This window comes from Coregonus clupeaformis, chromosome 39 (genome assembly GCF_020615455.1).
Source record: "Coregonus clupeaformis isolate EN_2021a chromosome 39, ASM2061545v1, whole genome shotgun sequence".
In the NCBI taxonomy this organism is placed as follows: Eukaryota; Metazoa; Chordata; class Actinopteri; order Salmoniformes; family Salmonidae; genus Coregonus; species Coregonus clupeaformis.
Window position 1 is genome coordinate 2,469,793 of NC_059230.1, and position 13,912 is coordinate 2,483,704.

At 46.1% G+C, this 13,912-nt stretch overlaps 1 protein-coding gene across 1 annotated transcript in view; it reads right to left on the reverse strand.

Moving 5' to 3' along the window:
• Positions 1-6,255: 6,255 nt before the first annotated feature.
• LOC123482849 overlaps positions 6,256-13,912 on the reverse strand; it is a 31,282-nt gene continuing 23,625 nt past the window's right edge. The window contains exons 7-11 of the mRNA XM_045211784.1: positions 9,311-9,400; positions 7,763-9,173; positions 7,010-7,420; positions 6,839-6,958; positions 6,256-6,338 (exon numbers count right to left, since the gene is read on the reverse strand). Coding sequence (XP_045067719.1) covers positions 6,256-6,338; positions 6,839-6,958; positions 7,010-7,420; positions 7,763-9,173; positions 9,311-9,400 — 2,115 coding nt within the window. The remainder of the gene's footprint in view (positions 6,339-6,838; positions 6,959-7,009; positions 7,421-7,762; positions 9,174-9,310; positions 9,401-13,912) is intronic.

Below are 13,912 nucleotides of genomic sequence, written 5' to 3' on the forward strand. Positions count from 1 at the left end.
TCTGTCTCTGCACTTCCACGAGGCGTTGGGGTGAGGGAGTGCTCCACCTCAACCTGCCCCAGGGTGAGGAGGGTGTGTGCGGCAGAGATGTTGGCCGTCTCCCTTGTGCTGTCCCTGGGCATGTATGACTGGAGATGGTCATTTTTACCCCTGTAGCATCCAAACACAGGGGGAGTGGGAGTGGACTCATCCCAGGCAGAGTGAGGGTGGAGCAGCCCAGGTATGGGAGCCTGACTATCGGACATAGACTCATCCAAGTTCACCCCTTCTATAGGCTGGTTCCATGTTTCCTCCATTCTAGGATAGGCTTCCTCCACTGTCTCACTGACACAATCTGACAGTAGGGCTGATCCAGGATCTGTGCTGCTTATGGATGGCGGTGAACTCTCTGTGTCTGAGTCCACCTGAGTGATAATAGGAACTGTACTGAGGTCAGCAAACTCTTTCACACAGTCAATAGCAGGAGAGTCTGGCAACGGTTTGTTGACACCATCTGAATCACATGACTCAGTGATACTAGAGGCTTCGGTGGCAGTGATCACGTCTGTTAACTTTTCGTTGACACTGTCTGAACTTTCAGAGTTAGTGACGCGAGGTGCTTCAGTGATGGTTGTGTCTGTTGCTTGAACAAATGCACTGTCAGTTGCCTGAGTGTTGGCATTGTCTGGAGGATTTGTTTCAGTCACATTTGTCACCTTTAGATCAATTATATTTAATGCTTTAACATTGGCACTGTCCAGACCTGAAGCTTGAGAACTGTTACGCATGTCTGAAGCTTCAGCATTGTTGCCATCTGAAGCGGAACTATTCACACAGTCTAACATTTTCGCATTGAAACTATCAGATGTTTCAGTGTTGGGCCCGTCGGAAGACGAAGAGTCTATCACCCTCCATTCCTCCTTACCTCCCTTGTCAGCTGCCTCCACCTCCATTCCTCTCCCAGTCCCATCCTCTCTAGGACCTTCCTCCAGCTGAGGCCTGTGCTCCAGACTCCCTTCCCCAATTTGAGGCTCCTCTGTGGGGCCTGAGAGAGAGGCAGGGGCCCATAGAGGTGGAGGCTGTGATTGAACCACTACTTGTCGTCTTTCCCCTTCTCTCCCATATCCCCACTCTCTCCCGCCTTCCTTTTCATCCCTTTACCGTTTGGACCCCTGTTGGTTACGAACGTATCATTTTCGATAGTCCCGCCCCCCTCAATAGTTTTTATTTTCAGCTTTTCTGTCAGGTGCTCTTCTACCTCGTCCCCGTGTTTCCCCGTCTCCTCCTCTGCAGTGTTTGCCGTTTCCTCCTCCTGCTCCTTCTTGCCCATTGCGGCTTTAGCATGCCTTGATCTTGTCATGTGACTTGTAATAGGAAAGGACTTTTCAGTCCTCTCCTCCTTTGTCCCGTTCCCTTGTTTTCCTGTCTCTTTCTCTGCTGGTTTTGGTTTCTCCTCTTTCTTTCCCTCTACATCCTTCCTTCTTGCTCTAGTCACAGGACTTGTTCTAAGACCAGGCTTTTCAATCTTCTCACTCTCTTTGTTCTCCAGCTCTCCATCTATCTCCATATTTGCTGTTCTCGGTTCCTTCTCCTTTTTCCTCTCTACGTCATTCTTTTCCCATTTTGTTCTTGTCATAGGACTGGTCTCTTTCAACGCCACCCTCCCTGAGGTTGGTACGTCCTCCCCCTCTTCCCTCTCTTTATCAGTGTAGATATTAGGGGTGGTAGCCTTGGCCTCTTTTTTAGCTGTGTGTGGAATCTGTTCTTTCTTACTCTCTTCAGCTTTCTTGTTTCCTCTGGTTTTTATCATACGTCTTGTCGCAGTACTAGTCATGGGACAGGGCTTTTCAGTGCTCTCCTCATCCCCTTGTTTCTCCGTCTCTCCACCAGTTTCTTTCTTTGTGTTTGACTTCCCTTCTTTTTTCCCTTCTGCATCTTTGCTTTTCTTTCTTGTCACAGGAGTTATCAAAGGACTGGGCCTTTCAGATCTTTCCTCTTTTCCTTCGTCCTCTTCTTTATATGTCTCTACTGATGTCACTTTATTTGTTGTGTTTTCTGGTTTCGGCTTCTCTTTCTCCTTCTCTGTTGCTTTGCTCTTCCTTTTTGTGGTTATCATAGGACTTGGGATAAAACTGGGCTTTTCTGTCCTTTTTGCCTCATCCTCTTTCTCTGCCACGTTTTCCGTTTTCGATGACTCCTCTTTCCCCTTCGCTGCAGCTTTGCTCTTCCTCCTTGCTCTTCTCATAGGACCTGTCATGGTACTTGGCTTTTCTGTCTTATCCTTTGCTTCGTCCCGTTGTTTCGACGTCTCTCTGTCTGCCTCTGTTTTCTGTCCTTGAGGCTCCTTCAGTGTCACCTTCACTTTATCAGTGTTAATATTGGGAGCAGTAGTAGCCTTGAACACCTCTTTGTCACTCATTCTCAGTTCTTTCTCTTCAGACTGTTCTCTATTCACTGCTCGTCTCTCTTGTCCTTTCCTTGACTGTCTCTGTTTCTTTTTCTCTGTTTTCTCTTCCATCTTGTTTTCGGTTGCTCTCACTTCCTCCTCTTCTTCTCCTCTAACTGCTACTTCACTCGTTTCTCTTTTCTCCGTTTTCTTTACTACCTCCTTTTCATGTTCTATTTCTTTCTTCCCCTCTTCTGTTTTCACGGTGTCTTCCCTGCGTCTACTATCGCTATGTTTCTGATGTCTAGTTGACCTCTTGCTGCTTCTGCTTGGATTCGCATTTGACGTCTCTTCAAGTCTTCCAACCATCTCGTTCCTCTCCTCCTCCATTCTCCCTTCTTCTTCTCTTTCTCTCCTCTCCGTATTCTCTCCATCTGCATCTGTCCGTTGACCAGTTTGGGTGGTCTCAACCTCTGACTCAGTCTCTCTCTTTTTCTGCTTTACCTCTTTTCTCTCCATCTCAGCCTCCTCTCCTGTCTCCACCCCGTTTTCTCTCTCTACATTACTCTCCATCTGTCCCTTGTAGCCACCCAAAACTGTCTCTCCCTCTGTCTCTGCACTTCCACGAGGCGTTGGGGTGAGGGAGTGCTCCACCTCAACCTGCCCCAGGGTGAGGAGGGTGTGTGCGGCAGAGATGTTGGCCGTCTCCCTTGTGCTGTCCCTGGGCATGTATGACTGGAGCTGGTCATTTTTTACCCCTGTATCATCCAAACACAGGGGGAGTGGAGTGGACTCATCCCAGGCAGAGTGAGGGTGGAGCAGCCCAGGTATGGGAGCCTGACTATCGGACATAGACTCATCCAAGTTCACCACATCTATAGGCTGGTTCCATGTTTCCTCCATTCTAGGATAGGCTTCCTCCACTGTCTCACTGACACAATCTGACAGTAAGGGCTGATCCAGGATCTGTGCTGCTTATGGATGGCGGTGAACTCTCTGTGTCTGAGTACACCTGAGTGATAATAGGAACTGTACTGAGGTCAGCAAACTCTTTCACACAGTCAATAGCAGGAGAGTCTGGCAACGGTTTTTTGACACCATCTGAATCACATGACTCAGTGATACCAGAGGCTTCGGTGGCAGTGATCACGTCTGTTAGCTTTTCGTTGACACTGTCTGAACTTTCAGAGTTAGTGACGCGAGGTGCTTCAGTGATGGTTGTGTCTGTTGCTTGAACAAATGCACTGTCAGTTGCCTGAGTGTTGGCATTGTCTGGAGGATTTGTTTCAGTCACATTTGTCACCTTTAGATCAATTATATTTAATGCTTTAACATTGGCACTGTCCAGACCTGAAGCTTGAGAACTGTTACGCATGTCTGAAGCTTCAGCATTGTTGCCATCTGAAGCGGAACTATTCACACAGTCTAACATTTTCGCATTGAAACTATCAGATGTTTCAGTGTTGGGCCCGTCGGATGACGAAGAGTCTATCACCCTCCATTCCTCCTTACCTCCCTTGTCAGCTGCCTCCACCTCCATTCCTCTCCCAGTCCCATCCTCTCTAGGACCTTCCTCCAGCTGAGGCCTGTGCTCCAGACTCCCTTCCCCAATTTGAGGCTCCTCTGTGGGGCCTGAGAGAGAGGCAGGGGCCCATAGAGGTGGAGGCTGTGATTGAACCACTACTTGTCGTCTTTCCCCCTTCTCTCCCATATCCCCACTCTCTCCCGCCTTCCTTTTCATCCCTTTACCGTTTGGACCCCTGTTGGTTACGAACGTATCATTTTCGATAGTCCCGCCCCCCTCAATAGTTTTTATTTTCAGCTTTTCTGTCAGGTGCTCTTCTACCTCGTCCCCGTGTTTCCCCGTCTCCTCCTCTGCAGTGTTTGCCGTTTCCTCCTCCTGCTCCTTCTTGCCCATTGCGGCTTTAGCATGCCTTGATCTTGTCATGTGACTTGTAATAGGAAAGGACTTTTCAGTCCTCTCCTCCTTTGTCCCGTTCCCTTGTTTTCCTGTCTCTTTCTCTGCTGGTTTTGGTTTCTCCTCTTTCTTTCCCTCTACATCCTTCCTTCTTGCTCTAGTCACAGGACTTGTTCTAAGACCAGGCTTTTCAATCTTCTCACTCTCTTTGTTCTCCAGCTCTCCATCTATCTCCATATTTGCTGTTCTCGGTTCCTTCTCCTTTTTCCTCTCTACGTCATTCTTTTCCCATTTTGTTCTTGTCATAGGACTGGGCTCTTTCAACGCCACCCTCCCTGAGGTTGGTACGTCCTCCCCCTCTTCCCTCTCTTTATCAGTGTAGATATTAGGGGTGGTAGCCTTGGCCTCTTTTTTAGCTGTGTGTGGAATCTGTTCTTTCTTACTCTCTTCAGCTTTCCTGTTTCCTCTGGTTTTTATCATACGTCTTGTCGCAGTACTAGTCATGGGACAGGGCTTTTCAGTGCTCTCCTCATCCCCTTGTTTCTCCGTCTCTCCACCAGTTTCTTTCTTTGTGTTTGACTTCCCTTCTTTTTTCCCTTCTGCATCTTTGCTTTTCTTTCTTGTCACAGGAGTTATCAAAGGACTGGGCCTTTCAGATCTTTCCTCTTTTCCTTCGTCCTCTTCTTTATATGTCTCTACTGATGTCACTTTATTTGTTGTGTTTTCTGGTTTCGGCTTCTCTTTCTCCTTCTCTGTTGCTTTGCTCTTCCTTTTTGTGGTTATCATAGGACTTGGGATAAAACTGGGCTTTTCTGTCGTTTTTGCCTCATCCTCTTTCTCTGCCACGTTTTCTGTTTTCGATGACTCCTCTTTCCCCTTCGCTGCAGCTTTGCTCTTCCTCCTTGCTCTTCTCATAGGACCTGTCATGGTACTTGGCTTTTCTGTCTTATCCTTTGCTTCGTCCCGTTGTTTCGACGTCTCTCTGTCTGCCTCCATTTTCTGTCCTTGAGGCTCCTTCAGTGTCACCTTCACTTTATCAGTGTTAATATTGGGAGCAGTAGTAGCCTTGAACACCTCTTTGTCACTCATTCTCAGTTCTTTCTCTTCAGACTGTTCTCTATTCACTGCTCGTCTCTCTTGTCCTTTCCTTGACTGTCTCTGTTTATTTTTCTCTGTTTTCTCTTCCATCTTGTTTTCGGTTGCTCTCACTTCCTCCTCTTCTTCTCCTCTAACTGCTAATTCACTCGTTTCTCTTTTCTCCGTTTTCTTTACTACCTCCTTTTCATTTTCTATTTCTTTCTTCCCCTCTTCTGTTTTCACGGTGTCTTCCCTGCGTCTACTATCATAATGTTTCTGATGTCTAGTTGACCTCTTGCTGCTTCTGCTTGGATTCGCCTTTGACGTCTCTTCAAGTCTTCCAACCATCTCGTTCCTCTCCTCCTCCATTCTCCCTTCTTCTTCTCTTTCTCTCCTCTCCGTATTCTCTCCATCTGCATCTGTCCGTTGACCAGTTCGGGTGGTCTCAACCTCTGACTCAGTCTCTCTCTTTTTCTGCTTTACCTCTTTTCTCTCCATCTCAGCCTCCTCTCCTGTCTCCACCCCGTTTTCTCTCTCCATCTGTCCCTTGTAGCCACCCAAAACTGTCTCTCCCTCTGTCTCTGCACTTCCACGAGGCGTTGGGGTGAGGGAGTGCTCCACCTCAACCTGCCCCAGGGTGAGGAGGGTGTGTGCGGCAGAGATGTTGGCCGTCTCCCTTGTGCTGTCCCTGGGCATGTATGACTGGAGATGGTCATTTTTTACCCCTGTAGCATCCAAACACAGGGGGAGTGGAGTGGACTCATCCCAGGCAGAGTGAGGGTGGAGCAGCCCAGGTATGGGAGCCTGACTATCGGACATAGACTCATCCAAGTTCACCCCTTCTATAGGCTGGTTCCATGTTTCCTCCATTCTAGGATAGGCTTCCTCCACTGTCTCACTGACACAATCTGACAGTAGGGCTGATCCAGGATCTGTGCTGCTTATGGATGGCGGTGAACTCTCTGTGTCTGAGTCCACCTGAGTGATAATAGGAACTGTACTGAGGTCAGCAAACTCTTTCACACAGTCAATAACAGGAGAGTCTGGCAACGGTTTTTTGACACCATCTGAATCACATGACTCAGTGATACTAGAGGCTTCGGTGGCAATGATCACGTCTGTTAGCTTTTCGTTGACACTGTCTGAACTTTCAGAGTTAGTGACGCGAGGTGCTTCAGTGATGGTTGTGTCTGTTGCTTGAACAAATGCACTGTCAGTTGCCTGAGTGTTGGCATTGTCTGGAGGATTTGTTTCAGTCACATTTGTCACCTTTAGATCAATTATATTTAATGCTTTAACATTGGCACTGTCCAGACCTGAAGCTTGAGAACTGTTACGCATGTCTGAAGCTTCAGCATTGTTGCCATCTGAAGCTGAACTATTCACACAGTCTAACATTTTCGCATTGAAACTATCAGATGTTTCAGTGTTGGGCCCGTCGGATGACGAAGAGTCTATCACCCTCCATTCCTCCTTACCTCCCTTGTCAGCTTCCTCCACCTCCATTCCTCTCCCAGTCCGATCCTCTCTAGGACCTTCCTCCAGCTGAGGCCTGTGCTCCAGACTCCCTTCCCCAATTTGAGGCTCCTCTGTGGGGCCTGAGAGAGAGGCAGGGGCCCATAGAGGTGGAGGCTGTGGATCTCTCTCACCTGCTGGGTTCGGGGTGTCCCTAACCCAGCCTGTCAGGTGAGCATCCAGGAAGGGGTCACCTCTGGGGGTGGAGCAGGAGACAGCCATGATGAAGGACTGGACAGGTACGGCACAGGGGGTATCCCCATCCCAATGGCCTGAAGGGGGGGTGACCCTGTCCCTGTCCCGGGGAGGGTGGGACAGCTGAAAGGGGCAAGGGTCCTGGGGCTTCCAGTTCAGCTGACCCTCGTCCTCGTTGTCTTCTCCTTGGCCCTCCGGGGGCGTTGAAGAGACAGAGTGGACGAGGGCAGCCATGGCTACGAGTCTCAGGTTAGGGGGGCAGGACGGCGGGTTGTCCGTCAACATCCTCCTGCCACCATGATAGGCCGCCAGAGGGAAATGGGCGGGGGATCCAATCGGAGTGGGCGGGCCTAGATTGGAGACGGAAGGAGGGGAGGGGAATGGATATGTCTGGATGGGTGATAATACTACTCCTTCTTCTTCTTCTCTTCCTCCCTCTTCTTCTTCTTCTCTTCCTCCCTCTTCTTCTTCTTCTCTTCCTCCCTCCTCTTCTTCTTCTCTTCCTCCCTCCTCTTCTTCTTCTCTTCCTCCCTCTTCTTCTTCTTCTCTTCCTCCCTCCTTTTCTTCTTCTCTTCCTCCCTCCTCTTCTTCTTCTCTTCCTCCCCCTTCTTCTTCTCTTCCTCCCTCCTCTTCTTCTTCTCTTCCTCCCTCCTCTTCTTCTTCTCTTCCTCCCTCCTCTTCTTCTTCTCTCCCTCCCTCCTCTTCTTTTTTCTCTTCCTCCAGATTCTCCTGTTTCGGGACGTCTCCCACTTGCCCCGCGGTGAAGTTGTCCGAGTCCTCTTCTTCTTCACTCATTCCCTCCATCACTCCATCTTCCTCTCTTTCCAGAGGCAGGATCATGAAGGTTATCCCATCTTTACTAATATTTAAGGGGACAGAAGAGTTTGACAAGTGTGCCTCTGTCTGGGAGATGTAGTTTTGTTGACCTGACTGGTTGTAGTTCTGTTGATCGGACTTAGGCCGGTGCAGGTTGTTGAGTTCCCCAGACGTGGTTGAGGTTGAGGCAGGCTCGGAGGCTAGAAGATCCCCTGGCAGAGGACCGCCCTGGAGGTCAAGGATTGAAGTGATTGAGAGTGGGTCTTTTGATTCCTGAATCACGAAGTTTGAGGCTGAATGGCCTGTTATATATTGACCACTGCTGCCCATAACAGGCAAGATGGCGGCGGGTAGTTCTATTGACGAGCTATGACCATGTGACAATGTAGCTTCATAGGCTGTGTTAGACCCAGTCGTTATATAAAGATTCTGATTGTTTTGATTTTCACAAGGCAAAGCTCCTGGGGGATAGTAGACATCACTCACAGCAATAGTATTGTTTGGATAATGGTACTGTGTCTGTTGGAAAGTCTGGTTCCTTTCCGAGAAAGGAAATGGGGAGGGGGAGTTCATCATCATCGGAAGTGGTGCATTGTGGGGGATGTAATCTCCCATTGGAATAAACACGAAGGTTCCACCCTCAGGGCTGTCCTCACTGAACACAAAGTGCCTGGGACGTTGTGGAGGACACATCTGAAATGCATCCTGGCCTGGCATAGGGATAGGGTGTGGGGAATAGTTTTCCGGTAGGACGAAAAACCCTTGCGGTGGTGGTGCGTTGTGGTAGTTGTAGTTTTTGTGACAAACAGGTAGAGGTGGGAGAGGGAACGCTCGGAGGTGTGGAGGGGGCATTGGGAATGGTGCATTGTGGGAGTTGTTCCCAGGTTGAGGAGGAGGGTAGGGTCCTTGAAGCTGAAACAAGCCGTCCTGTGAGGTTGCCAGTTGGAAAGTTTCTGACGGTGAAGGGGTAGGAATAGGAGGGATGAGGTCACTAACAGTACAACCGTCCTGGGTCTGTATGAACAATGGAGGCCCATGGCCAGGTGCATTGTGGTTATCATAGTTTGGAGTTGAATGGCTCTTACGATGAATACTGGACATAGACATGCAGTGCCTCTCGAACTGTAATTCATATGATGTCATAGGTAGGCTCAGAGCTTCTCTGTGTTCTGTGAGTGATGGGGCCAGTTGTTGTGTAGTACAGCCTTCAGATGCAGTGTGGGTAGTGTAGTCCTCTGGGTCAGTGCTAGTAACACTGGCAGGTACGTCTGGCATCTCCTGATCCGCCTGTGAGGATAGAGGGAGAGAGGGACAGGAGAAGACAGAGAGTGAGCGAAAACCGACACACCAATGAAGTCGGCTACATCAAAGCATTTCTTTGTTTGACTTTTACTGAGAGAGAGAGTGAGAGCACGGTGTAATACCTGTGCCTCCTCCTGTGCTAGGAGGTCGATGGTATCGGGGTCGAAGGTGAGGAGAGAGGACAGGTACTGTAGATCCAGCACTGCTTCGACCTGCGAGGGAAACACAGAGGGGTGGTGTTATCAAAACCCCAAATATCAACTGCTGCAACCTACAGGAAAGACAGAATTAAACTGTTGTTTGAATACTTGCTTATCATGTGTGAAAAAGAAACAACAACACCATCCACAATGGACGGAGGACCACAATGGAAAACAAGTCTATTGACTTTATTGTGTTTACATCAGTGGAGGCTAGTGGGAGGAGCTATAGGAGGAGGGGCTCATTGTAATGGCTGGAATGGGATAAAACATATGGAAACCACATGCTTGACTCTGTTCCATTAATTCCATTCCAGCCATTACAATGAGCCTGTCCTCCTATAGCTCATCCCACCAGCCTCCTCTGGTTTATATCCCCAACAGATGTTGGTAAATGTAGCTGTTGCTGGGTGTAACATGTTTTTTTTAAATGGTCAAATAAAATAAAACCAGCACATTATACTATTTAAAAGACTATTAGGAGACAAAATCCACTACTGATCTGTGAATATATATATATATATTGACAAATTATTTTAACTGTTGTTCATAAAAAAATTCAAAAGGCACTCGCACATCTGAGCTATCTTTGTTGCAGGTGCATGGTAACAGTTGAACAAGATGAGAAAAAATAAGAAACCTGCACACTGCTCTTTATAGTATCACTGCTCTTTATAGTATCACTGCTCTTTATAGTATCACTGCTCTTGATAGTATCACTGCTCTTGATAGTATCACTGCTCTTTATAGTATCACTGCTCTTTATAGTATCACTGCTCTTGATAGTATCACTGCTCTTGATAGTATCACTGCTCTTGATAGTATCACTGCTCTTGATAGTATCACTGCTCTCTATAGTATCACTGCTCTCTATAGTATCACTGCTCTTGATAGTATTATTGCTCTTGATAGTATCACTGCTCTTTATTAAGCTTTACCTATCAGCCTCAAGGCCTTCATCAGAGCTTTTGTGAGTGTTTATAATTTGCACCCTTATGTAGACATTGCTCCACCCACATCTGTTCAATGCATCGAATGGGGTTGGAGTCGAGGAGAAAATAAGCAAGTGTTACCAAATATAACAATGTGCATTTCATAAGTATTCTAATAAAGTGTGTACATAAAATGTATTAAACACATCTGTAAAACCACAATGAGGACATCAACCTATCAAGTAAGCTTTCATAAATCATTGGGTACAAGTGCAAGAAAAAACGTCAGAGTAATCTGAAGTGGCGGCATTAACTCATGTTCACATTTACAACATAACATGCATGGGCATTTCATCATTAAGACCTTTTGGGAATAATGTCTGGAGGGTGAAAATCCAAAAACATTATATTTTGCTCAGAGTATTAATTATATCCCCTCCACTGTCTGATATCTTAACTTTCTCTATGCCACAAAATCTAAAGGTAGTAATGTCATGTTTTTGGTCATTAAAATGTACTGCTTCTGGATAATCCCTGTCGTTTCTCCTGATTGAATTTTTGTGTTAATTCATTCTCTGTTTGAGAGAATGAGAGGTTTTACCTAACATAACACAGCCCACATGGACATTTAATCATGTAGATAACATGGGGGGTGGAGCACGTATTAATGTCATTTATTTGGAACCGTTTTCCTGTATGCGGGTGACACTGGCAGAAATATTCACACTTCATCATACTGTTGCACTGTGCGCAACCTCTGCATTTATAGCTACCATTCGGAAGAGGGCGGAAAAGAGCCTGGCTCATTTTCTTTTGTGGCTGGCTGTTGGCATGGACCAATTTGTCGTGTAAATTGCGACCTCTCCAATATACAATAACTGGTTGCTTCTTAAATTCAGCTGGCAAAGCTGGGTCCGATGATAAAACATGCCAGTGTTTTTTGACAGCATCTCCCACTTTGCGCAAATTCAAATTATAGGTGGTGGTGAACATTACAGCGTTCTTTAGCTCTAGTGGGTCTTTTTTTTGCATGTTTTCCCCACCGGCGAGACGTCATTAAAGGCCCTTCCAAGAAGGCTCAAGGTCATTGGCCACAGATAAAATGAAGTCAAATCACATTATATTTACAGTAGCTTTGATTGGACTGATCATGTCAACATCTTACTTTCAAAATCTTAGCTAGCAAGCAAGCAGTCATCATCATGAATCAAGTCGACAATCTACTGGCAAATCCTTTTTAATCCGTGTCATATGAAGATAAATAATGAAGATAAATGATAGATAAAACGTATCGGTGCTCATCGGCCATTGGACATAAACTAATTGGAAATCGCAAATTCAACAATGAGTGGTTTGGAAGGAATCGGTAACGGTGGCTAACTGCAAGCATTGCAAAGCAATCACTAGCCTGCTATTCAGTAGAGTGTCTGTGTTGTCCCTTTTCCAAGTTTAAAATGATGAACATTCAACATTGGCCATGCTGTCAATGAAGCATGATTTGTGCCGCGCTCAAAACAACTGTTAACTCGGAACTGCGAAAACTTGACTTCCAGTGAGTTCAAGAAAACTGGGAAGTCGAGAATAAACGAGCTCCGACTGGGAAAATACGTTTTGAACCGTCATCCAACTCGGAATTGTAAATCCAGCCTCTTTCTTTGATGACAAAATTTGCCCAAGAAGGACCGCCGCGCCACCTTCCAGTTCAAGTGAGCACAACAACGTGAGTCCAAAAATGTACTGTATGCTGCTGCATAAATGATGTATAATGCCAGGGAGATATGTATACTGTAGCTAAGAAAGTAATACTAAGTGTATGTTGTGTAGTAAGCTGTTAGTAGCCCATGTGCCTCACCCTAATAATTTGGTCGATTTCCACCTCTTAATTTCGCCTACTGTTCTGACTTGGTGGTGCACATGTAGCCTATAACCTGTTTTAGAGAAATGTAATCATCGAATATTGTAAGAGCTTTCATTGTCTGCTTATACGTCCCCTTTATTTATCCTACGGTTCTGACTTGGTGTACAGGGAGGATACTGTAAGAACGGCCCATGTTCTGAATTATGTCGCTGTACATTTCAAAAGTGCTGAACAAATAGTTATATTGACTACTGTCGTAGTAAATATATATAATGTTATAGCTTGGTCTGACTAAAATCTTGTGCATGACCCATCTTGTGTTGGGCCTTTGTATTTAATACAATGCACAAAGACTTCTATCTTGTCGGCCTTATCAGCAGGTGGCTATGGACAACACCCACGCCATAGGTCTCTCAGTTCTCCCAACTCACGACTTCTTGCTCTGAGGACATACACACACACACTCCCCACACACACACACATATACACACACACACACACACATCATCATTGTTAAACATACACACATACACACACACACACACACACACACACATACACACGCACACACACACACACATCATCATTGTTAAACATACACACACATACACACACACACACACACACACATACTACACACACACACACACACACATCATCATTGTTAAGCACACACACACACAAACCCCCTTCTCTTAGGGCTGAACATCTGAAGACAGAGAACCCGACTCAGAGCCAATGCAATGGAGGTGACCTCGACCAACTCATCAGGACCAATCAGAAGATCAGAACTACTAGAATCAACCTACTTTATTTTATTGTATAAAATGTCAGCACACAATGTTTAGGGCTCTCTCTCAGATATCTCCCTACGAGATTGATGAACGGGTCCGTGCACTTATTCTCAGATATCTTTACCTCTGAATAAACTGCCTTATATTATACAATTATCCACCTTGTCCAAAAGTCTCTACTTGGTCTCCGTTCTCCAGTAAACTTGTTTTATCAACAAAACTTGGTAGCAGAGGATGGTTTTCTAACTCTGAATTCGGTCCATAAAAGTTGATAGAGACAGGAGACAAGTAAGAGACGGATCTGAAAGGACGGGTGACCTATCCGCCAGGAGCAGCCGGGAATCCAGCTCGCCTCAGGAAACTGATCTAGACGGCCGTCATATACAAGGTAAGCAGAACCTGTTAAAACAAAATCTGTATATTGCATTGTAGGATAAACTAAATTATGATCAGTAAGTACTGGGCGTGAGTATGGATTACTGTAAAATTTATAACATATCTATTATGACTCAAAAGGCACATATGTAAAGATATCTGAATTCTTTAGGTTTTTACTGTTGAAATGTGACTCTTAGGGGAGGAGTTAGTTACAGAGGTTGTGGTTCACGCCAGGACGGACCCCTTTATTTTTACTGTTGATATCTGAAATCTTAGGTTTTTACTGTTGAAATGTGATCTAAGAGAAGAAGTCTAGTTACAGTGGTTTTATTTTCTGTTGAAATGCGGCTTTCTAGTGAGGAGCTATTATAGAGGTTTTGGTCCACAAGCGATGGACCTCTTTTATTTGATCCACAAGAGAAGGATCTGGGTGACTTTGATAAAAAGATTTGAGGATAGTCGGGTTGAGTTAATTCCGAGAGAATCCAAGTCCAGAAAAAGGTTCTCCCGACTAGACGCCAGTTGAATGGTTTGAACGACTGGGAGTCGAGGAGAATCAAAA